Source organism: Rhinopithecus roxellana, chromosome 19 (genome assembly GCF_007565055.1).
Source record: "Rhinopithecus roxellana isolate Shanxi Qingling chromosome 19, ASM756505v1, whole genome shotgun sequence".
Classification (NCBI taxonomy): domain Eukaryota; kingdom Metazoa; phylum Chordata; class Mammalia; order Primates; family Cercopithecidae; genus Rhinopithecus; species Rhinopithecus roxellana.
In genome coordinates this window covers 21,365,625-21,390,506 of record NC_044567.1, presented here as the reverse complement: position 1 = coordinate 21,390,506, position 24,882 = coordinate 21,365,625, and the positions used below count along the sequence as shown (strand labels likewise).

The following is a 24,882-nucleotide window of genomic DNA, read 5'->3' as shown; positions in this document are numbered from 1 at the left end:
GTGAGTTGTTCTGAGGGAATTATCAAACTGAGAAAACTGAGGGGACCCTCAAATTTGTAGCCAGTTGGTCAGAAGTGCAAGTAGCTAGCGCACCCCATTTATGGCCCCATCTGAAGTAGGGACAATTTGGTGGTGGACTGAGTCCTTACTTAGCCTGTGGCATGTGATCTAACTTCAGATGGCTAGTGTCAGAATTCAATTGCAGTACACCAGCTGGTGTCACAATAAGGCTATAAATCCAAATTATAACAAAAACATTTGGGGGAAAAATACATATATTCATATATATTATATTATATATTATATATAATTATATATATTATGTATATAATCTTATAAAACTAAATTCAAGTAGTAAATCTGCAATAACTGAACAAGCTATACTCTGAAACTGAATATATCATTTTATGATCAAACCTGACCATTTGATCCTAAACAAAAGAATTTAGATACAAAAAAAAAAATTAAAGCAATTTTAACATTTTTCTGGTTTTCACAAAGATGATTTTATTTTTCCTTTTTATTTTGCAAGTATCTCCACCTTCACAGTTACACCAATAATAATGATGACAATAACAATAATAATCCAGCAGGTTTAGAATTACACTGACAACCAAGGAAGACTTCAGGGAGATTACAGGATTACTGTTATGTTCAAGTCTGATCTTTATCCACAGGCATGTCCAGATGTTGGGAGGGACAGGCGTACAAGTTTTGTAACCACATTGAACTAACCAAGATTCACACTCTTGACATAGAAAGGTGAATAAGATTTCTTAACAAAGCAGTCAAGAAGAATTCCTCTCATTTTTCAGCCAACATTCCCTCACCAAACTGGACATATCCTCAAATAAAAAAAAGTAGTACAGGGAGAACAATTAAGAAAGACAAGGAGAGTGATGAGGAGGGAAGGAAATCAGAAGCGGCCTTGCAGCCGGACTACAAATCACTGCCCAAAGGGAAGCAGGAGAAAGCAGAAAGAAAAGGAGAACTGCCCTGAGAATTACAAAGAGCATTAAGTATAGAGTGTAGTTCTCTACAATTATTCAAGGAATGCAGGAAAAGAAAGAAGACTGAGTGCTGTGCCCATGTGTGCCATGAGTACTTCGCCGCTCACTGAAGGACAACCATTCGTTTCTAGAAAATGAGATTCTGAAATCCATGGAGGCAAAAATGTACCGAGAGATGCTTGCTAAATCAAGGATATATGCTTTTCTCTGCCAGCCGTAAGGTATTTTTGAGGTAGAGAAGTGAAAGGATATTCTGAGACAAAGAAGAGAGGTACTTTTTCTGAAGATGCCTCTGCTCATCTGCCGACCTCTGCTGGATCAACAGTGGCATCCAGTGGCCAAAAGCCTCAGCACAGACTTCTTTGTCTCCAGAAACGGTTTCTATTGCTTTGGGTGAAGTGGCAATTTAGAACAAAACAATTTCTGGTGTCTATAACTAAGGTTCCCCAAAGACACAGTACTTTGTAATACCAAGTGAAGAACCAAAGGCCATAAAGAAGAAATGGAGAGGGGCAGGTTAAGACTGGCTGTGGTATTTATATTTTCTGTGGTATTACTACAAAGAATGAAAGCACAGGAGGGGATGAACCTATGTGTGGGTGGAATTCATAGATTTTCATTGCCTTAGAATACTTCTTAAAAGATGAGTCTATAAGATAAAGTATTTTCATTTTAAAACAAAAGCAATTCTGACACAAAAATGTCCATATGTACATTTTATTTTTTAAAAGACACAGGAAGGGACAAATAATGTAATTATCATGGCTTAATTCAGTAATTTATTTGAGATTAAGAAGTTTGGTTCTGAAATATAATTTTTAAAAACTGATTGAATTTCAGCTGCTATTTCAGGTTGTCTGTTTTAGGGAGATAATGAAACTGGCTCAGGTATAACCTCAACCCATAGCAAACATACAGAAAAGAAAAGCATTCCACCCAAAACATTTTTTTAGTCTAATTGCTGATTTGAATTGTTAAAAAGAGTGATTTCTCTGGCAAAGTTCTAGCAAGTAAAATGCTAGTAAATTCTTTCTATTTTTTTAAAAAAGAAACTATTTCCTCAGTGACATAATACAAGCAAGAATGAATGGAGTAATCCTAAACTTTCATCTTACTTAGACCATAATTTGGCTCTTTAGATCAAAGAAGTGAGCACCAAAAGGCTCTTCTCTTATGGTCATATTGTTCATTTTTTGCCCTACATTTCTAATTTAAAAAACATGGAATTGTCATACACATTACTTCCCCTGATTCTCATGGTATACCTCTGGCTGGCTCAGGTGCACATACCACCTCAAACTCACCTGTTTGGATGAGATGTGGGCAGCATGAACTGGAATTCCACCACACAGGTGTTGTCCTTAAGCTGGCGGTGTTGTACGCTGTTAAGTTCGTAGGCAATATAAGCCCTTCGAACATACACCTGGTTCAAAAGTAACCCTCAGTAAATAAATTTCAAAAACAGAAATTAAGAAAATAGCCCAGAAAAAGAGTCTTGAAACGAGGTATCTGAGGCAGAAGGTGCTCTGTGGGGAGAGAAGTCCCAAGGCCCTCTGTATACATACTTATCTTGCTTTAATTAATAAAGCTGGGGTCTTAATAGTATACCCATGACTACTAATGAAAACAAAACTAGGCGGCCTCTGCTGGACACCTATGTGCACTGTAAACCTTCTTTCACACTAACCTAAACCCTGGAGAAGGTTTAATCTTTAGCTAAAGACAGCATATAGAACTACAACTATTAATCTATTAAGCATGATCATTTCAAGAGAAGATTAAGCAGTGAGAAAAATGAGAGGTGCTGATTTTGAGCCACTTACGGAGTGAAAATAGAAGACACAAGCAATCACAGTTCAACTCTTTTACTATCTCATGTCTTTGTTTTGTGTCCTCCCCGACTTCCCCACCCACTCAAAATCAGTTTTCAGCAAACCCTGATCAAAAGCAGTAAGGTATAAGCAGTAAGACATAATTGGACATATAATATCTCAAATACATGAACTTGACTCAAGAGTTAAAGGAACAGCAATAAAATAAAATAAAAATAAATTTAAATTTAAAAAAGAAACAGCAATAGGCTACATCTCTGCAAAAACTGTCAGTCAAACCTCACACATTTCACAGCAAATTTGCCATGCACATAAAATGCTACCTGAGATTCTATGGCACGGGAAGTATATAAGGAAGCTTCTCATTAAATGACATGAAAACACTACAAAACACTTAAATGTTTTAAAACTTTTGGCATTTACTGAGTAGGATAATTTATATGCTACCACAAAATGCAAATAAAAAGTAACACAAAGGAGCTAGCAACAGACTACCGTGATGTTACATTACATAAAATCATCTAAAACACTCTTTTTCCCCATCTTCGAAAAACATCTATTTAGCAACTTTACAGTGGTATTCAGGGCCTGCAATTTTTGTGCTTAATGAGGTAGTGTGCTGTAGTAGAAACAGAAATCTTTGGAGTCAGATTAGCTTGAGTTCAAATGCAAACTCTTCCACTTATTATCTGTGTGACTTTGGACAAATTACTTAAACCTCTCAGAGTCTCACTTTCTTCTTACTTCCTAAAGTAACTGTAGGATTAAATGAGAAAAATAAAATACCTAAAACACAGTTCATTAAATGCTATTACTTTCTTTCCTTTGAGGAAGTATTTCATCAGAGCTGCTTGACAATCCAAAACATAACTAAAATCCATTTTAATTTGGCCCAAATCACACAATGGTAAGATGACACATGCTCTGATCAGCCATATATTTTCACTTTTTGTGTTATAAGGAATCCTAACTCATTATGAAATGGGAGAATTCAAATACCTGGAAAATAGAAACTACTGAAAAATGCTGGCAGCTGTTTTCCTGTGATTGGAACCTACAAGCTGGTGATGAGTTCAGATGAAAACACTTGAGTAAAGTATCTGAGTAAGCACGTACTGTTTCAGAGGAGAAGAGAATAACTACCCTTAAGAACCAACCTTAAGGCCAGAGAACTAGAACTGACATGGCAGCCAAATGGATATAAGAATCCAGCTAGAAACAAAGCAAAATGTCATGTCCCATTACCATAAATACTTACCTCCAGAGCTGCCATCCTCACTACTTGGTTGCTATGATAGAAGAAGTTTGGTAGGACATCAAAAATAGATGTTTCTGATAGGATGAGTTTCTAGAAGATACAAAGACAGGCTTAAGCCTTACATCAAAAGGAGAACAATTTCAGTGGACACTATTTGGCATTTGAAGCATTTCGTGAAACCTAAGAAGTTTGTCTCTGAATGCCATAATCTCTCTGTGCCTCAACTTCCTGACCTACAAAATGGGGAAAATAATAATACCTATCCTCATAGGGCTGTTGTATTATATGAGTAAATACATGTAAAATTCTTAGAATACTGAATTAACAGTACATTATTTGTATGCTAATATAAGTGTTTATGACTATTATTCTTTTCTGACATTTATCTGTACTCTCTAAATATTGTCTTCACCAGGCATGGTGGCTCACGCCTGTAAGGCATGCAGATCACTTGAGGTCAGGAGTTCGAGACCAGCCTGGCCAACATGGCAAAACCCCGTCTGTTAAAAATACAAAAATTAGCTGGGTGCAGCAGTGCGTGCCTGTAATCCCAGCTACTCAAGAGGCCAAGGCACAAGAATCACTTGAACTCAGGAGGTGGAGGTTGCAGTGAGCCGAGACTATGCCACTACACTCCAGCCTGGGTAACAAAGTGAGACTCTGTCTCAGAAAAATTAAATAAAATAAATATTGTCTCAATACTCCACTATGGTAAACCCTAGATTTGAACCCCAGTTGAAACCCTAGATTTCAGCTATTAATCAAATAAGAAAAAACATCCTTCTTTCCCCTCTAGATTCCCAGGAAGAAATGTTACAGAAAGTCTAAAGATTCCCCTGGGCCAGATATAACAATGGTATCCTTGTTTCCAGGTAGAAAAATATAAAGTCATTCCTGAGAAGATAATGTTTGAAAAATAATTGTGGCAGTCCTTCTGATTAGCAGTAAAATTAGCCAATAATCTCTTAAAAATGAGCTTTTTATAAAGCTTAATAGTAAGCATTAACATAAAATTAAAATTAAATGATACTTAAATAGCTTTGTCTCCAGAAGAGTAACAACTACCTATGTGTACCTCTGATTCAAATATCATAAATCATTAGAGAAGTGTGTGTGTATATATATGTGTGTGTATGTGTGTGTGTGTGTATATATATATATATATATATATATATATATATCAGAAATCAACCAGCCTTGTTATTTAATTCTGGCCTAGATACTTTCTAGGTAAAGTACAAAGATAAAGACTTCAATAGGACACTTCTATCAAGGCAGGCCTATTTGATTTTTAAGCTAAGCCACAATTCTAACAGCATTTGTATCAAAAAAAATTCCTAAGTATAAATCGTTTTAGAAAGTCAAGGTATGAAACTCCATTACATGGAAAATCAAAATTAATTAATTAATTGATTACTTAAACTATGCTTGAGAATAAAGGAGATAAGAGTCCAGAGAGGCAGGAAAGGGCCATATATATATATATATACCTGCAGGTTCTCAATGCAAAATTGATGTCCATACATGTCAATAGCTGATAGGAAGATAGACTCTACTTGGTTATGGCGAAGCTCGTATGATGGCAAATGGGAGGCAATAAGAACCTAGAGTGAGAACAAAATAGGAGGCACACGTTCCTCAGGGAGTGATTATTCTAGGCTCCTATTAGGCAGCTCTGATACAAAAGCAATAAATATAAATCTGTAAGTGCAGGCATCAGAGATAAAACAGAGACCAAGTAAAACAACTTATAGGTCCTGTAACATAAAGCCAATGCCACCAAATACTGAATCTCAGTTGACTCTCACCATGATTTGCATTGTGGCCAATTTCCCATGGTGGGTAGGGGAAAGGGAGAGAAAACTGCTTCAATCAAGTTCCATCAGTGTATGTGATTTACCATTGCAAAGCTGCTGGTCCTGGGGACTGCATGACTAGCTGTTAATTGGGAATCAGGTCTGGCAGGGAGCAGCTGTGGGGAAGGTAGATGCAGCAGAGCTAGCCTTTTGCAACTCTGAAGTAGAAAGAAAGACAGGGAAAGCTGCTTTGACAGCCCCAGGTACTCAGCACCAAGGAGAAGGCGTCAGAAAGTAACACCAGTGTGTGTGAGGGGCAGAGAGAGTGAAAGCAGTGTCACAAACAAACAGTGACACAGTAGGATCTGAATACCCTCAGCAGGTCACTGAGAGGTTCAATAGCTTTGAGTAGTTCAGTGACATGGATACAATTGTAGAGAAAGCAGAAGGTCACTGAACAGCTTCAAATGCTGCTTCCTTGTCAATGCCCATGCACTGAAACACAAAGGGAGTGCCAACTCTTGGAATGGAAATGAAGACTTCAGGGTGAAACTAACTGGACTTCTCTGGGGTTGTTCTGATTGCTACGACCTAAGATTCATTTCGTTATCTTTCTGCTTTCCACACTTGATTGTTTCCTGTACACTTGTAAGTTTTCATCTGCTTCTAAGCTCCCTTTGGGAAGTAAAAAATATTGAGTCTATTTCCTTCCCTGAGTGTCCTTTCCTCCACCTGACCCTGGTTTACTATCACAGGGCTACTAGGGAGGGAAGGGAATGATACCAGGATTTTTTTAATGGGGAAAGGACATCTATTTTAAAGAAATGCAGCATTAATCTTTTCCTTTCTCTTTAAAAAACATACCACATGAAAACATTTGTTCTGAGGAAAATGTGACACATATAGAAAATAACATGTTTTTTGTAAGATGATTAAGCAAAAGTTCATTGTGTCTAGGACTGCCTGATCTATGAAAGCCATCCCTCCTTTAAGAAAACCAACAAATGGCCTTACCTGGCGTGCTCGAAGTGCTACTTTAGCATTGGTGGTCTTACTGAGTTGAGTTAGCTCTGTGAGAATATTCAGCAGCTCATCAGTGAGAGTAGGGTCCCGGCCACACAACTGATCCTAATTGTTAATGTAAAAAAGAACATAGATAGCCAGATTAAAAAGAACAGGTGGATAGGATTTTGAAATAGAGAAAAGGAATGAAAACAAAGTAAATCCAGCTGGATTGATAAGACAATGCAAACTTTCTATTACTTTTACCCTAAACAATGTGGTAAAGAAGATCCCAGAGGAAGTTTGGCTAAGGAGAGGCAGTCCAAATCCCTCATTCAAAATTCCTAATGTATTTCCTTATAAATCAACACTATACTTTTAACATGCAGAAGAAATCATTAGAGACCACTAAAAGGGGCCAAGGGGATTCTGAGGAAGAAATAATAGATTATATCTCAAAGTTTTAAGAGAAAGTTTTAAATAATAGGGACTAAAGGCCTTCCTGTTTCCCCTCCCACTTTTGGAAAGAAGGAAGATATAAGGCAAAAAGAACCATCCCAGTAGTTTTCATCTCATAAACCAAATTTTCAGCAACCCAGGCAGATGCAAAACAGAAACACAATAATAAATTATTTATTTATAAACATACACTAACTAAAAATACCATCTCATACGCTGGCAATTCTGTACCCCAAATCATTTCTCTTCTTCCTGTACCAAGAATCATTCCATGATACTTACATATGTGAATACTTAGCTGAATTAGAGGAAAAAAACAAGCTCCTACTATAGAATTCATGTTTTATTCAGTATTGGGTCCTTCCTCTTCTAAGAAGTAAAAAATATTAACAAAAAAATCCCAATCATATTCTGAGAGAAATATTCTTACTGGAGTCCAGTGGAATTACCAGTTTATTCCCTAAATTCATCCATTATCCATGCAATTTCCATCTAAGTTGAAAAAACTGCAAACACAGTTTTTAGAAATATCTGTCCTTTTCGAATTTTACAGAGCTACTGGTAGTAGTAATTATTAACACCACACCATATAAAATATATCCATTTAGATATCACTCCCTCTACTTGGAGTTTTAAATAATTGCCTTGGCTGGGCAACGTGGCTCACTCCTGTAATCCCAGCATTTTGGGAGGTCAAGACAGGAGGACTGCTTGAGCCCAGGAGTTCAAGACCAGCCTAGGCAACATGGTGAGACCCCCATCTCTAAAAATAAAAAATAAAAATAAATAAAATAAAAAAACTTTAAAAGACAGAATTGCCTTTGTATTTTAATAAATATTTATTCTCCCCCTACTACCACAGGGACATGAAAGAAGACCCAAAGGGCCTGCTTGTTGCTGCTTGTTAATCTTCTCCCCACTTTGATTATCAGTCCTTTTCTTGAAGAATTTATATTTCATACTTAACCTTCCCCATCTCAGGGATACTCTTTATAGACCTTTATCACAGTAGCATAAATAAATGCAGTAAAAATAAAAGACATGCTTTTTCCAAAACCCCTACCTTCCACATCACAAGGTAAATACTTTTGAAATACTCAGTGCCATTATGCTGGGAAGGTTTCTCAAAGCTTTTTTTTTTTTTTTAAAGAAAATTATATAATGAGATTCTGGTTCCCTAATCCACCAAGGAGAGGTCTGCTCTGACTGTCCAGAGTCATAAAACATATGATGGGATTCATAATTAAGGAAGTCCAAGTACTATGTTTTCACCCATTTAACCCAGATAATTCACTCATCTGAGTGAGAAAAATAAAAGCTGCTATTAAAGTGAAGATAAACCCAGAGGTTCGATTGAACAGGCAGCACAGATTAGAGGATCTGTTCTACCTATCCTAGGCATAAAAGCAAAGGAGAAAGAAAATGCAAGTAACTCTTACCTTTTGCTGAGAACTAATGAGCAAAACAGAATTTCAAAGGAATATGTAAAACTACCAGAAACAGGACCATAAAAAGACAGAAGGAAAGAATTCATAGATAACAGTGGGTAGGGAAACCAAGATAATTTTTTCCTACCTAAGTCCCTTTCCTAATGTTCTTAATAGAGCAAACATACTCCTTTCCGAGGTACTTACTAAAAGCATTGGAATGACCCACTAAAACGCCTAAAAACATAAGAAGTGTACTGGGTAATGCCACAACTCAGCTCCTCTGTACAAAGCCAGACTAAAGTCTCAACATTAAAAACAAAAGCCAGCCGGGCACCGTGGCTCACGCCTGTAATCCCAGCACTTTGGGAGGCCGAGGCGGGTGGATCATAAGGTCAGGAGTTCAACACCAGCCTGGCCAAGATGGTGAAACCCTGTCTCTACTAAAAATACAAAAATTAGCTGGGCATGGTGGCACGCACCTGTAATCCCTGCTACTCAGGAGTCTGAGGCGGAGAACTGCTTGACCCCGGGAGGCGGAGGTTGCAGTGAGCCCAGATCGCACCACTGCACTCCAGCCTGGGTGACAGAGGAAGACTCCGTCTCAAAAAAATAAAAATAAAAATAAAAAAATTAAAAAATAATAAAAACAAAAGCCAACATGACAAAATAACACTAACCACCTCTGCAACCATATCAGATTTGATATGGAATGCATTCCCTTTAAAGGAAATATAGGTTTACCTTTAGAGATTAAACTAAAATTTTTAAAAATGGAGTTACCCTCTTGCACAGTTACAGATCATATTCTAACTTAAAAGACAAAACAAAGCAAAACACACAAAACCACTTTTTTAAAAAACCACTTTTCATTTTATCTTTCCATTATGAGACAAAGGGAGTAAAAAAGGGCTTTGGGAAAAAGCAACAGTACCTGTAAGAAAAGTGAACTATGGAGATTAGAAAAAATAAATGTGGGCCGGGCGTGGTGGCTCGCGCCTGTAATCCTGGCACTTTGGGGGCCGAGGTATGTGGATTACCTGAGGTCAGTTCGAGACCAGCCTGACCAACATGGTGAAACCCCGTCTCTACTAAATACAAAAAATTAGCCGGGCGTGGTGGCGCATGCCTGTAATCCTGGCTATTTGGGAGGCGGAGGCCGGAGAACTGCCTGGGAAGCAGAGGATGCAGTGAGTCGATATTGCGTCATTGCACTCCAATCTGGGCAACAAGAGTGAAGTTCCATCTCAAAATAAAATAAAATAAAATACAACAAAACAAAATTAAAATAAAATAAAATAAAATAAATAAATAAATAAATAAGGCCGGGTGCTTTGGCTCACACCTGTAATCCCCGCACTTTGGGAGGCCAAGGTGGGCGGATCACCTGAGGTCAGGAGTTCGAGACCAGCCTGACCAACATGGAGAAACCCTGTCTCTACTAAAAATACAAAATTAACTGGGTGCAGTGGTGTATGCCTGTTATCCTAGCTACTCGGGAGGCTGAGGCAGGAGAATCGCTTGAACCCAGAAAGCAGAGGTCGTGGTGAGCCAAGATTGCGCCATTGCATTCCAGCCTGAGCAACAAGAGCGAAACTCCATTTCAAAAAATAAATAAATAAATGTGAAGTAATTATCAAACACAGTATGAGTTAACCACTATTTTCTTTTTTTTTTTTTTGAGATGGAGTCTCGCTCTGTCGCCCAGGCTGGAGTGCAGTGGCCGGATCTCAGCTCACTGCAAGCTCCACCTCCCGGGTTTACGCCATTCTCCTGCCTCAGCCTCCCCAGTAGCTGGGACTACAGGCGCCCGCCACCTCGCCCGGCTAGATTTTTGTATTTTTTAGTAGAGACAGAGTTTCACCGTGTTAGCCAGGATGGTCTTGATCTCCTGACCTCGTGATCTGCCCGTCTCGGCCTCCCAAAGTGCTGGGATTACAGGCTTGAGCCAACACGCCCGGCCAGTTAACCACTATTTTCATTAGTCTATTCTGACTTGGAAGTTTTCCATTCAAATATTTTCTCCACTGTCATCATGAATACTTACGAAAAAATTGGCAACAGAAAATTATGTGTAGAATAACTTTCTCAACCCTGTCTTGTCCTTGACCTAGACACAGCATTCAGGTTCTGAAAGAAAACATCAGGGTTTTTCAGAACCACCCATCCTAAGATGCCAACTAACATCCAACAGGAAGTTTATTACCCTCTGTCCTAGAGACAGGTTTCTTTTGGGCAACTGGACAAACCAACATCACCATCTAATCCTGGTGAACATTTTGTAACAATACCTTTAGATGGTGTCTAGGTCAGCAGATGTGTTTAGTCAACATAAAAATGTCTGTTTAAAGAGCCAACCTGCTGATTTTGGGATTACAGGTCACTTGCAAAAATCTGGCTTCCCAATCCACCAACCAAAGGTCTGTTCCAACTGTCCAGAGTCATAAAACGAATTGAAAATTATTATTCAGCCATACTGGTACAAAATAGTTATTTCTTGCCTTTACTTTTGACCTAGATGGTAGCTAACTATAGAAAATAGTTTGAATTTGCAGAAATACAACAAACATGATAAAATATTAAACCCATAGCCAAGGCTGGGCACAGTGGCTCATGCCTGTAGCCCCAGCACTTTGGGAGGCCAAGATGGGAGGCCAAGACCGTTTGAGCACAGAAGTTTGACAGTAGCCCAGGCAACAGAGTGAGACCACATCTTTAATTAAAAAAAAAAAAAGGCATAGCCAAAGTTACACAGCTGACTGACAGAAGAAACCAGCATAGTCCAGCTTGATCTTACAAGGCAATTCAAAACGAAAAGAATGTGACCTTATGTGTAATGTCCTCAAGACATTAACCATTGTTCAGCTGGGTAGGCACTAAACCTAGTATCAGCAACAAACTGGTAGCTTCTTCTAGTCATACCTGCACTTTTTGATATCCCAAAAAATGTCATAGGGTAAGTTTAACAAGAAATTGTTAATATCACCCTTATTCAGTGAATGTGGAATCACTGAGAAAGACTTATTCTTTATTTACACATTGGACAAAATTATTTGCAGTCAGGTTAAGTGGAGGAAGGAAAGGTGCTAATCAGCATTACAAATTCTCCTCATCTAAACCAAATCAGGGGTTCATAGGCATGGCATTACTCATACAGAAGCATGGTTTATAGCATGTTCATGTGGGCTGTATCAAAAATAAGTTATAAGCAGTGAGGGGAAGACTACTTACCATCAAGGTCGCTAGAAGATATGCACATTGCCATCTAGACAGCTATGAAGATGTTGATACTTTGTATTTGTACCAATTAGCTTAATCTGGCTAAAGATTAAAGAGTTCCTTAAATATCTCTAAGCAAACATAAACAATGTTCTGAGTCCTAAACTTTTTCCTATAAAGTTAAATTTAAGAAATAAGAAGAGCTTTCAAAAAATAAATGTACTATTGGTCTTCCAGACTTTGTGTTACATTGTGTTACAATGTCCCTTTAAATAGAGGAAACCTGATAGGACTTTAGCCTTTTACCTGATACTTTGCTTTCCAGACAGAGTGAAAGATTACCAGAAATTTGCTTGAGAGTCCTTGAGGCAAGTTACCACTGGGCAAGTTATGCTAACACCTAGAGAAGATGAAGGTACCTTTTTACTAGAGAAGCACATATCCCATGACACTGACAGAAGCCTGATTTTCTTGATACCTCCCTCTCTATAGGTTCAAAAGCCCCAGAAATCATCATCTAGCTCAGCAAAACATACTATCAACATTCCTACTTCTAGCAAGCAGAGAACGGAATGCTGGGCACATAACCATCAATCAAGAAGCCAAGATATGCAAAGAAAGGGGAACCAGCAGAGAACACAAGCTAGGGGAATCAAGTGCTACCATGTGTAGGTGACATCTGTAAAAGACACTAAGATCAGAGGAAAGAATAATCCAAACAACCAAAATGGCTCCTACCAGCTACTACCATTAATGCAGATGTGGGAGAGAAGGAGGGAGAGAAGAAGGAAGGGAGAAGAAGGAGGAAGGGGGAGCAGCTAAGCATTGTCAAAGAGGAAAAGAGGAAGACATGTCTGGCATTCAGTAACATCAGATCAGAAAAGAGCGCTGTCTTGAGCTTTTACCCATGTTCCGTAAGTCACTGCTAGCTGGCCCTGAGCTTGATTTCCAAATCTCTAAGATGAAATGAAAACAACTGATATTTGAAAAGAAATTAATGACATGAAAGCTTACAGATCCTCTTACGTTTACTGGGTCTCATTTTGTTTTTGTTTTTGTTTTTGTTTTTTTAAAGAAAAATGTAATGACACCAAAATAAAGAATACGACAAATCTGGCTTCCTGGTTCACATGTTCAACCGTCCTTATCCTCCTCCTCTTCCCGTTCCCCTTCTCCTCCTCCTCCTCCTCCTGCATCCTATTCACCCAAACTCAAACTCTGAAACAGCTCTTTTTTCTAAAGAGCTCAGCCTGTTGGAAAGAAAGTTTGGGTACTATCCATGCAGGTAAGAAGTAATAAGGATGACAAGGTGGGAGAAAAAAAGAACAGCAGAAAGTCAGAGTCCCATTGGCTTCTGCCTGTCCTGACTGGCAAAAGCAGAAAGCAAAGCCTCAAACCAGTTCTCTGACAGGGCCCAATGCCTCTGCAGCACCCCCCGTGTAATTACACACTTGAGTGACTGGACTCTGAAGAAAATTGAAGGCCTGAGCTCCGAACAGCTGCCATTTTCTCTCTCCATCACACCAGCGTGATTACTTGAGAAATGAACAGCCCCGGCTCAAAGCTACTCCAGAATTCTCAGAGGAAATATGGCTCCGTGTTCCAATAATGAGATTCTTAAGGCAAGCGTTACTTACAATCACTCCGCAAAAGGAGCGAGCTGAGCCCCTATATCTTACAAATTAGAATTTAAGAAACCCAGCGACAGTCTTGGACAATCATTACTCTTCTGCTGCTCTAAGGATTCTAGGCTTTGGTCTATTTTTAGTGCAGAAAACTGTTAAGTTCTTCAAAACATAATCACAATAAAAAGAAAAACCATAATTAGCTTCCTATAAAGGCAAATTCCACCCCATTCTAGGTCCAAACTGACAGATTCTTTTACCCTTCTCCTCATTACCCTTTTCTGCCAGAAAGTCTTGGCTTTATCAAAATAAGATTTAACAATGTTTTCATTAAATTAAAAAAAAATCTAAATAGTCCTTCTTCCTTCTTTTGACTGACAAAAAAATTTAGCAAGTTGCCATAGATTACATCATCTCTTAGCTGAAACCTATCACTTAGGGGAAGCTGAAGTATTACATTGTCCTAATGTATATTTTTTCCCACTCAAATGCATCTTCTTGTTTCCCCACCATCTTGTCATTCTGGGGTAGCAAAGGCAATGAACTCTCCCTATAATTACATATTTTTTAAAGTGGCTATTCTAAAAAATGTTGTACGCTTTAGAGTTAACCAGCTAGGCAGATAACTGAATGAGCGGCACTCTTGTAATCAGAGGTATACGGTAGATAGTTTCCCTTCATTCTGAAGTACGAAATAAAAAATAGCTATGAAGATGTATGTTTTTTTCCTCCATGAAAAAATGATGTAATTAACGTACCAAGAATCCCAATTCCATAAAGGGACAAGAAAGAAAACTCTGGGAGTGAAAAGGCACTATAGTCCCCAAAAAGACAAGCAAGCAGCAGCAAGGCAAATGCTCAGGACCATGGGGTGAGGGACTCTAGGAATAGTCGTACTGTACTGATTCCTTTAAGTAACTCAACCAGAATGAGCTAGGAGTGAAGGACTTGCAAGTCATCTTTAAAAATCCTTCAGCCCACAAAAATTCCACCCGCTGGCCAAATGCACATTAGCTCTCATCAAACTTAACAGGCTCACTCCCCATTCCTACTTCCTACTAATTCTTATATTACTAAGTTATGGAGAAAAAAAATCATACATTTACATTTAATACCAATGCAATAATCCGAGCTTAGATTTTCAATGTAAATAAAAAGGGACCAATGAAGATGCAGAATACATTAAAATTTCTCTGGTCAGGGAGGGGTAGTGCTGGATTTCTATTTTTTTTTTTTTTCAGGTTTGACATGAGAGCCGTTGCTTGCATCTATGGAACAAGAGTTAAAATTAGAGTATATCGGATAAATAAGATGAAATTTTAAAGCGGCCGTCATGAGGACCACAGGAATGGTGAAGCATGGGGCATTTCTAAACAGAGTTAGGAGGTGTAAGTTCCTGTGAAGGAGCATATGCATAATAGCCAGAAGAGTCCTTTTCTCACTAAAGCAGTTCCTTCAGACCAAGGACAAAGGTAGATGTGAGAAACTGTTAGTCCACAGCTCAAGTCCCACTCATCCCATAATTATAAAAGGCAGTAGTTTTTTTCTCTGACCACAGCCATCAGAAGGAAAAAATTACTTTTTGCATATCACCGACGGTCCTTACGAGTTCTGAAAAATGGTACTCACGATAAGCATTGTGACCAGAAGATTCTTCTTGGTGACTTGAGCGTGAGAGAAGATGTAGTTCAGTACAGTGTTCATGTCACTTTTATTCTCTTCCCGGAGGGCAAATACACATTTGTCATAGTGACCTGCATGCCATGAAAAGAACTGGTTCTCACCCATGTATAAATGTTCACATTTACATCCTATTTGTTTTGTACTGTCTATAATTTATGAGATGAGCAGTAAGAAGAAACATCATAAGGATTTTCTTGGATGGATTTGTACGGAAACTGGCAATGTGATTTAGTAAAAGAACACCGGACTAGGAGACAGGCAATTTGGATATAAGATCTGGGTTCAAGGCCTAGCTCCGTTAGCAATTTACTGTGTGCTCCTGGGCAAATCATTTCACCTCTCTGGGCCTCAATTTTATTAAATTTTTAAAAAATTGGGGAGGTGGGTATGCCTCAAAGACTGAAAGACTGGGAATAACTGCAACCCCAGTCTTACTCTAAACTCTGTCATGATTTCTTTAGAAGAGAAATTTCTGCTGTTTAAAAAGAAATGTAAATATCATTAAACTTGATGATCTTTAAGGTCTCCCCCAGAGCCTGAGATTCTGATTCCATGTTGCAGAGAACAGTTTACCCTAACCAGTAGGAACAGCATTAGCTCAAAAAATAAAACCACATCAAACTTAGCAATATCCATGAGAAGTGTGGCTACTACCCCTGGAATCAATATTTTCTTCTGTTAGTCCTTGAAACAGCTAAGCAATGCCTAGGAACACCAAATCCAACCCAAGGTATAGATCAAAGAGAACCTTGCATTAAGTCAAAAGGTCTGTAGGGAGACTAAAGTTATGCATATCTTCACTTGCCTTCCATAAGGCCTCCAGGGGCAGGTTAGTTCTGAGTAGGAAAGCTATGTTTTACAACAGAAGCATAAGCCTCTGGTACACTGTAGTGATATCTGCCATGGGATATAAGTAATATTCAGTTCTTTAGAAAACAGCTTACCTCAGAACTAAATTTCCAAGGAAAGAGGAATTAGTGTTTGAATATGCTCAAGGGTCAGAATTTTATGAAATCATGAAAATAGTAAAGGATTATCACCTCAGTTCAGATTCCACATTAAGTTACAAACCAGAACAGTGGCGTTCAAACTGCATTATTGTGGTTTCCTAGAATACTGAGTACATTGGACCAGTGTAACCAAGCTTTTAACTATTCTAAATATTAGAGATTGGCCGGGCGCGGTGGCTCAAGCCTGTAATCCCAGCACTTTGGGAGGCCGAGACAGGCAGATCACGAGGTCAGGAGATCGAGACCATCCTGGCTAACATGGTGAAACCCCGTCTCTACTAAAAAAATACACAAGAAACTAGCCGGGCGAGGTGGCGGGCGCCTGTAGTCCCAGCTACTCGGGAGGCTGAGGCAGGAGAATGGCGTAAACCTGGGAGGCGGAGCTTGCAGTGAGCTGAGATCCGGCCACTGCACTCCATTCCGGGCGACAGAGCGAGACTCCGTCTCAAAAAAAAAAAAAAAAAAAAAAAAAAAAAAAAAAAAAATTAGAGATTGACATAAGCAACTTTTTTCCAAATAAAACTATATTTGAAAAACAATGGACTACAATATCGAGAGAGCTGCCAATTTCATAAAAGACACATTTAGACCAAAAGGGAAGCTGTTTAAAAATCAGCTGTTCTGTATTAATATTTTTCTCTATCAAGACTTAGCTTTGAAGTGACAATACAAATAAACTTTGGCAATAGGACCAGGAGAAATAAAAAGAACACATTCACCCAGGGTGAGGGGAGAGATTAACAGAAAGAAAGCAATGATTTTTTTTCCTTTTTTTTTTTTTTTTACTTTGAAGATCCTGCCCACCAAGACACTCTTTTTAAAAAATGTTTACTTGGCTGGGTGCAGTGGCTCACCCCTGTAATCTCAGCACTTTGGGCAGCCAAGGCAGGTGGATCACTTGAGGTCAGGCATTTGAGACCAGCCTGGCCAACAGGGTAAAACCCCGTCTCTACTAAAAATACAAAAATTAGCCAGGCGTGATGGTACACACCTATAATCCCAGCTACACAGGAGGCTGAGGCAGGAGAATCGCTGGAACCCAGGAGGCGGAAGTTGCAATGAGCAGAGATTGTGCCCCTGCACTCCAGCTTGGGTGTCAGAGTGAGACTCCATCTCAAAAAAAAAAAAAAGAAGAAGAAGAATGCACACATACAAAACAAAACAGTTTAATTATGAAATATACATACAGAAGAATATATAGAATATATGGTATCAGTTGAAATAAACACCCATGTGTTATTTTAAAGCTATTAAATTTTAATAGAACATCTTTAGTATTTTTGAAGACCCCTGTGTACCCCTCCTCAGAAACAACTACTAAGCTGAATTTTATGTTAATTATTCTTTTGCTTTTCTTAACTTTTATCACCAATGTATGTACAGTTTAATTTTCCTGGTTTTTGAACCTGAAAAAAATGGAATGACTGTACCGTTTATTTTCCATAACATTGTATTTTTGAGATTCATCCTTTTGTTCAGTATATGCCTTGGTGCATCCATTTTCACTGCTGCATAATAATCCATGGTAGGAATATACTAGACTGCAATGATCTACTCTATCTATGTATATTTAGATTGTTTCTTGTCTTTTTTGAGATTATGAACAGTGCTGCCACAAATAGTCCTGTATAAGTCTCCTAGTAAACATGCGTAATAGTTTCTCTAGAGTATATTTTCTAGGAGTAAAATTACTAGGTTAAAGAACACAAATAAGTTCAACTTTATTAGGTACTGACCAACTGTTACCCAAAGTGGTATACCAATTTGTACTTCCATGGACAGAAGCAATGAAGATGATGGTGTGACTTTTAAATTTTTGCCACTCCCACTGTGGTTTTGGTTCATACGTCTCTAATTACTAATGGGATTGAGCATCTTTGTGTAAGTTTATGAATTATTTCTACTTCCTCTTCTATAAAATATCTTTCTATATCTTTTGCCCATTTTTCTATTAGAATGTCTTTAACTTGATGATTCATACCAGTTCTCTAGATACTTCTAATTCTTTTTTAATATATATTTTGTAAATATCTTCTCATACTTTGTAGCTTATATTTTCAGTCTCTCTTTTTTTGGAGACAGTGTCCTGCTCTGTCACTGGGGCTGGACTGCAGTGATGAGATCACGGCTCACTGCAGCCTCGACCTCCCCAGGCTCAGGTGATCCTCCAACCTGAGCCTCCCAAGAAGCTAGGACTACAGGCACACACCACCACACCTGGCTAATTTTTGTGTATTTTTTTAGAGATGGGGTCTTGCTATGTTGTCCAGGCTGATCTCAAACTCCTGGGCTCAAGCAATCTGCTGGCGCTGGCCTCCAAAAGTGCTAGGATTACAGACTTTTCAGTCTCCTTATGATGTATTTTGATGAACAGAAGTTCTTGAGTGGAATTTAAGTAATAAATCTTTTCTTTTGTAGTTTGTACTTGCTATGTCTTATACAACAAAATCTTCCTATCCTGAGATTATAATGATATTCTCCTAACCATTTAATAGCTTCACCTCTTTAGTACATATTTAAGTCTTTAATTTATTGAGAACTGATTTTTGTGTATAAGATAGGGATTCCATTTCTTTCTTTCCTTTTTTTTTTTTAATGAATAACCCATTATGCTGTTATCATTTATTGAAAAAAAAATCTATCCTTTCCTCATGATCTACAATGCTTCCTCTATCATAAAATAAGTTTTCATATATGGGTGGATCTGTTTCTGGGTCATTATGTTCCATTGATCTATAAATCTATCCCTACACATATCTCACAATTTCTTAATTAATATGGCTTTATATTAAATCTTCTTTTCTGATTAGGCAAATCTTTTCACCTTGTATTTCTTTGGAAGTATCTTGATTATTGTGAGACTTGTCTTTTATGGAAATTTTATAATTAGCATTACAAATACGCTAACAGAATTTTTATTGAAATGTCAATCTACAGATGAATTTAGGAAGAATCAGCACCTAATAGTGTACATTCCAATTTAAGACCTTGATAATTTATTTAAATCTTCTTTACTATTACAATCTTCTTGACTATAATTTTCTCGAAAAGAGGCTTGCACATTTTTTGTTAGATTTACTCGTATTTCATCTTTTTGGTTGCTATTTTATCAACTAATTAATTATTTAGAGACAGGGTCTTGTTCTGTTGCCTGGGCTGAGTGCAGTGGTGCAATCATAGCTCACCGCACCCTTGAAACCCTGGGCTCAGGCAATCCTCTTATTTCAGCCTCTTGAGTAGGTAGGACTATAGCCATGTGCCACCATGCCTGGCTAATTGTTTTTAATTTTTTGTAGAGATGGGGTCTCACTATGATACCCAGGTTGGTCTCAAATTCCTGGCCTCAAGCAATCCTCCTGTCCTTGCCTCCCAAAGTGCTAAGCTGACAAGCGTGAGCCACTACATCTAGCCTGTTATTTTAAATGTTTTTTTAATAACTTAATAATAAATCTGTGAATCTTAGAGGCTTTCTAAAAAGACACCCTATCATATTTAATAATAGCAGATATATTGCTTTACTATTTTCTAGCTCTTATACCCTTTAATTCTTTGCCTTGTCTTACTGCACTGGCTAGGACATCCACTATGATGCTGAATAGAAGTAGTGGCAGCAGGCATCCTTGTCTTATTCCTAATCTTAAAGATAATGTTTTCAGCGTTTCACCATAATGCATGATGTATCCTGCAAATTTTTTTGTGGGTCCCTTTTACAAGATTTTAAAAGTTCCATTTCACTCCTAGTTTCCAAGAGTTTGTCATGAATGGATGTTAAATTCTGTCAAATGCTCCCTCTCTACACCCTGTTATCTTGAGATAATGAGCATGTTTTTCCTCCTTTCATCTATTTCATGATAAATTATATTAATTGACTTTCCCCAAACTGATCAACCTTGCATGAGTGGGATAAAGCCAACTTGGTTGTTATGTATTATTTGGTATGTTACTGGATGCGGTTTGCTAATATCTACATGAGGATTTTTGCTAGTCATGAGTGGCACAGGCTGCTTTTAAAGGAAGTGAAAGGGAGCAGATAAAGCAAAATTTCAAATTTCAGATATTTCAAATTCTGTGATGTTTCACTGCCATCTTGTGGCAAGAAGCAATGTCAGCAGTACACAGCTTTAAAATTTTAACCAAGGTTATTTCACACTTAGAGACAATATATCATTTAGTGAAGCTCTTCAGAGAAAGCCAGGGATAAAGTCCACCTAAAAGATATACTAAAAAGTACTGGAAAATCTGAACTTGCTCTTCCTAGATGCCTCTGGTTCAATTCATGGATTAGCTGCCAAGAATCAAGCTCTTCAGATGTGGGTTTCTCAATTTCAGCCTGTGATGACTCAACCAACTTACGCTACACAAGGTCAAAAAGGTATCAACAGGAATGGCAGTCTCTATTAGAAAAATTACTTCAGCCCTTTCTCAGAAGCACACTGGATTCCTAATTTCATTAAGCTGTGTTTCATTGTTCTTTCTTTAGTGCTAGTGGATATAGAGGTTTAGTTTTTAAGGGAGTGGTGATAGGAGACTGTTTATTAATGGGAGTGTTGTTGACAGGAGGGGGCTTAGCTCTTACACAGTCTTATATGGATAGTTTGGGTTGGTTATCAGAATCAAGGCTTTCTGAGCTAGAGAGTCCTCAGGAAGAGGCTTACCATTCTGGAATTGTGTCTCTACTCGCAGGTACTGCCGGAGCAGATCCATCACCACAGCCTTCATGTGGCCTCGGATGCCACTTCGGTACCTAGGCAAATAGAAAGCCTCCACTGAAAACCCTGACAATCCAACACTATTAAGTAATAAACCCAAAGGCCAAATTTACCTCCATGACATTCCACTGAACTGCTTTCCCTCCGAATAAAGAACAGCCTAAAATGAACTACAAAATTAACTTAAATTCTAAGCCTAAAAGAAATCTCACTACAGACAAGACCTTTTTTAATAAAGAAGAAACGACAACAAAACCCTGCATAGCCCCCTCTACCAACACCTTGACTCAGTTCCTACTGCTAAGTAGAAATTATTACCGTACTCGTGAAATGGCTGAGATATCTGAAAAATTTACAAGTATCTTAAAGTTAAAAGTGTTCTGTGAGGTCAGGCGCCATAGCTCACATCTGTAATCCCAGACCCCTTTTGGGAGGCCAAGGCAGGAGGATCACTTGAGTCTAGGAGCTCCAGACCAGCCTAGGCAACATGGCAAAACCTCTTATCTACAAAAAATACAAAAAAATTAGCCAAGCATGGTAGCGTGTGCCTGTAGTCCCAGCTACTCAAGAGGCTGAGGTGGGAGGATTGCTTGAGCCTAGGAGGCAGAGGTTGCAGTGAGCTGAGATTGTGCTACTGTACTACAACCTGGGTGACAGTGTGAAACCGTCTCTAATAAATAAATAAATAAATAAATAAAAATGCTCTGTGAATATCCCTTTAGTATTAATAGCAACAACCATAATTACTTTTGCACCAACCTAATACAATAGGTTCCATAAGATAAGAATAAAAAATGTCGTACTGGGCCCTGTGACAGAAGAAAAATTAGGAGCTTCATCAAAATGTTAAGGAAAAAGAAAACAACAAAATTTCTGTGCCTTATTAATTGACAAACTGGATGCAGTGGCTCATGCCTGTAATCCCAACAGTTTGGGAGGCTGAGGCAGGTGGACCATTTGAGCCCAAGAGCTTGAGATGAGCCTGGGTAACATGGCAAAACCCCACCTCTTCTAAAAATATAAAAATTAGCTGGTCGTGGTGGTGCACAGCTGTAGTCCCAGCTATTCCGAGGGGTTCAAACAGGAGGATCACCTGAGCTTCGGGAGGTTGAGGCTACAGTGAGCCATTACTGAGCCACTGCACTCCAGCCGGGGCAACAGAGTGAGACCCTGTCTCAAAAAATAATAATAATAATAATAATAATAATGACAGAAAAAAATGTAGAATATTAAGAAGTCAGAAATATTGAGCATAAGAGTTAGCTCACAATTCTAAGATATTTAGAAGATACAAGGTACTTTCTAAGATATAAGGTGCTTTTTAATTTCTTGAAGTCAATCTGAGGTAAATCTCTTTGTGACCACTTAAAAGAAAGGAAGACATTAGCATGGACAGATCTGGGAATCTGGAGTTACAAGTTACTACCTCTGTACCAGCTGAACAATGCTCTGAGTATTCATAAAGAAGACCTCCCGTTCAGATTTCCGGTTCAATGTAGCTGCATGGCTATCTAGGATGTTGGCAATCTAAGGTATAAAAAAGGGAAAAAAATGAGGCCCAACCCAACAAAATGCCCCAAAGCATCAGCCTCTATAGCATGACCAGTAGGAATCTTCTTGTTATAATATGACAATTCCTATCTCTCACATGTTGGCAGTAGCTGGAAGTTACTGGGCATAGTTTATATAGAGGATCATGCTAAATAAGCAAGCAGATTTCATCCCCTGTCAACCTTTCCCAGATGAATTAATGACTACATTACAAAAACTATCATCTTACCAAGATCTGTTCAAGGTCAAGATCCAAACTTCACTCCCCACTTATCTACTTACACTCCCTACATGTACATCTGCTTTATGGGTAAAGAGTAAAGATGTTGCCAAGGTAGTAAGAATATCTCTAAAAATAAAACTACAAATAGGCCATGCATGATGGCTCATACCTGTAACCTCAGCACTTTGGGAGGCCAAGGAGGGAGGAAAGGTTGAGCCCAGGAGTTCAATACCAACCTGGGCAACGTAACGAGACCCCCGTCTCTATAAAATTTTTTTAAAAATTAGCTGGGCATAGTGGTGCACATCTGTAGTCCCAGCTACTTGGGAGGCTGAGGTGGGATGACCCATTGGGCCTATTGGGATCAAGGCTATAGCGAGCCATGATTGCACCACTGCACTCCAGTCTGGGTGACAGGGTGAGACCCTGTCTCAAAAATAAATAAATAAACGGCTGGGCACAGTGGCTCACACCTGTAATCCCAGCACTTTGGGAGGCCAAGGTGGGCGGATCACGAGGTCAGATTGAGACCATCCTGGCCAATGTGGTGAAACCCCATGGCAACTAAAAATGCAAAAATTAGCTGGCATGGCGGCGCATGCCTGTAATCCTAGCTACTCAGGAGGCTGAGGCAGGAGAATTGCTTGAACCCAGGAGGCAGAGGTTGCAGTGAGCCAAGATCACGCCACTGCACTCCAGCCTGGACAACAGAGCTAGACTCCGTCTCTAAATCAATCAATCAATCAATCAATCAATCAATCAATCAACTAATATCACTCTACTTTCAATTCATGAAGATACCTCTAATTAGGGAATAGCCCCAGGAAAAAAGCTATATCTTATACATGATCCAAGTGTGCTTTTCTCATAACTACAGATACTTTATACTTCACATACAGTACTTTCACTGTTGGCTTTGTACCCTGAAGCAGTTTTTTTTTTTTTTTTTTGAGACGGAGTCTTGCTCTGTCCCCCAGACTGGAGTGCAGTGGTGCAACCCTGAGGCAGTTTTGTAAGGAATACAACGCTTAAAAGTATACAAGTACAACATCCAAAAAGTAAGGAGGATCCAAATAGGAAGGAATCCTACAATATGAACTCTGGCATTGGTAGCCAGAAAAAAATGAAGATAGTGTTATCCTATAAATACCTGCTGACTGGGAAACTGACAGAGGACTGATGTGATGTTGCTAGCATACTGAGCCATTTCCTTCTTGATAGACTTCTCCACATTGGGGGGAATGCGGCCAGACACACTAGTCATGATATCTTGCAATTCTAGGAGAGGCAGGGAGGGATCTCTGAGGGTTTTCATCAATCGCTCTACCCAGTCTTTTACCTAAAAAGAAAGCATTGGTAAAATAGGACCCAAAGTTAACACAATCCCCTAAATAAAAAGATACATAGTTGTCATTCCGTATACGTGGGAAATTGGTTCCAGAACCACCACTCATATGAAAATCTGCACATACTTGAGCCCTACGGAACCCATGTACAGAAAAAGTTGTGGGCTCCATATCCCATCCATACTGTAATTTTGATCCATGTTTGGCTGAAAAAATCCACATATAAGTGGACCCACACAGTTCAAACCTGTGTTGCTCAAGAGTAAACTATATCTGAATTCACTGTCATATACTACTCTTTTCAATATAAAATTTATACAATTTTCAATAGATATGGGGTCTTGCTATGTTGGTCAGGCTGGTCTCAAACTCCTGGCCTCAAGCGATCTTTCCAACTCAGCCTCCCAAAGTGGTGGGATTACAGATGTGAGCCAACTATCATAGAGTACTTTGAAATTGCAATGTAAGCACCTAACATTGCCCCATTCTCCAGTTTAAAAAGGTGTAATCACGGCTGGGCACAGTGGCTCACGCCTATAATCCCAGCACTTTGGGAGGCTGAGGCGGGCAGATCACAAAGTCAGGAGTTCATGACCAGTATGGCCAACATGGTGAAACCTTGCCTCTATTAAAAAAAGAAAGAAAAAGAAAAAAATTAGCCGGACCTGGTGGCGTGTGCCTGTAATCCCCACTACTCAGGAGGTTGAGGCAGGAGAATTGCTTGAACCCAGG

General features: G+C 38.8%; 1 protein-coding gene across 6 annotated transcripts in view; it reads right to left on the bottom strand.

Annotated features, from left to right (window-relative positions):
* The window catches only part of ACACA (acetyl-CoA carboxylase alpha), a 342,596-nt gene that overhangs the window by 137,096 nt on the left and 180,618 nt on the right, over window positions 1-24,882 (bottom strand). For all 6 annotated transcript variants that reach the window (XM_030923246.1, XM_030923247.1, XM_030923245.1 and 3 more), the window contains 8 exons: window positions 23,955-24,143; window positions 22,457-22,557; window positions 20,977-21,065; window positions 15,258-15,382; window positions 6,911-7,024; window positions 5,591-5,704; window positions 4,101-4,190; window positions 2,315-2,433 (listed from right to left, as the gene is read on the bottom strand). In XM_030923246.1, the coding sequence (XP_030779106.1) occupies window positions 2,315-2,433; window positions 4,101-4,190; window positions 5,591-5,704; window positions 6,911-7,024; window positions 15,258-15,382; window positions 20,977-21,065; window positions 22,457-22,557; window positions 23,955-24,143 (941 nt within the window). The remainder of the gene's footprint in view (window positions 1-2,314; window positions 2,434-4,100; window positions 4,191-5,590; window positions 5,705-6,910; window positions 7,025-15,257; window positions 15,383-20,976; window positions 21,066-22,456; window positions 22,558-23,954; window positions 24,144-24,882) is intronic.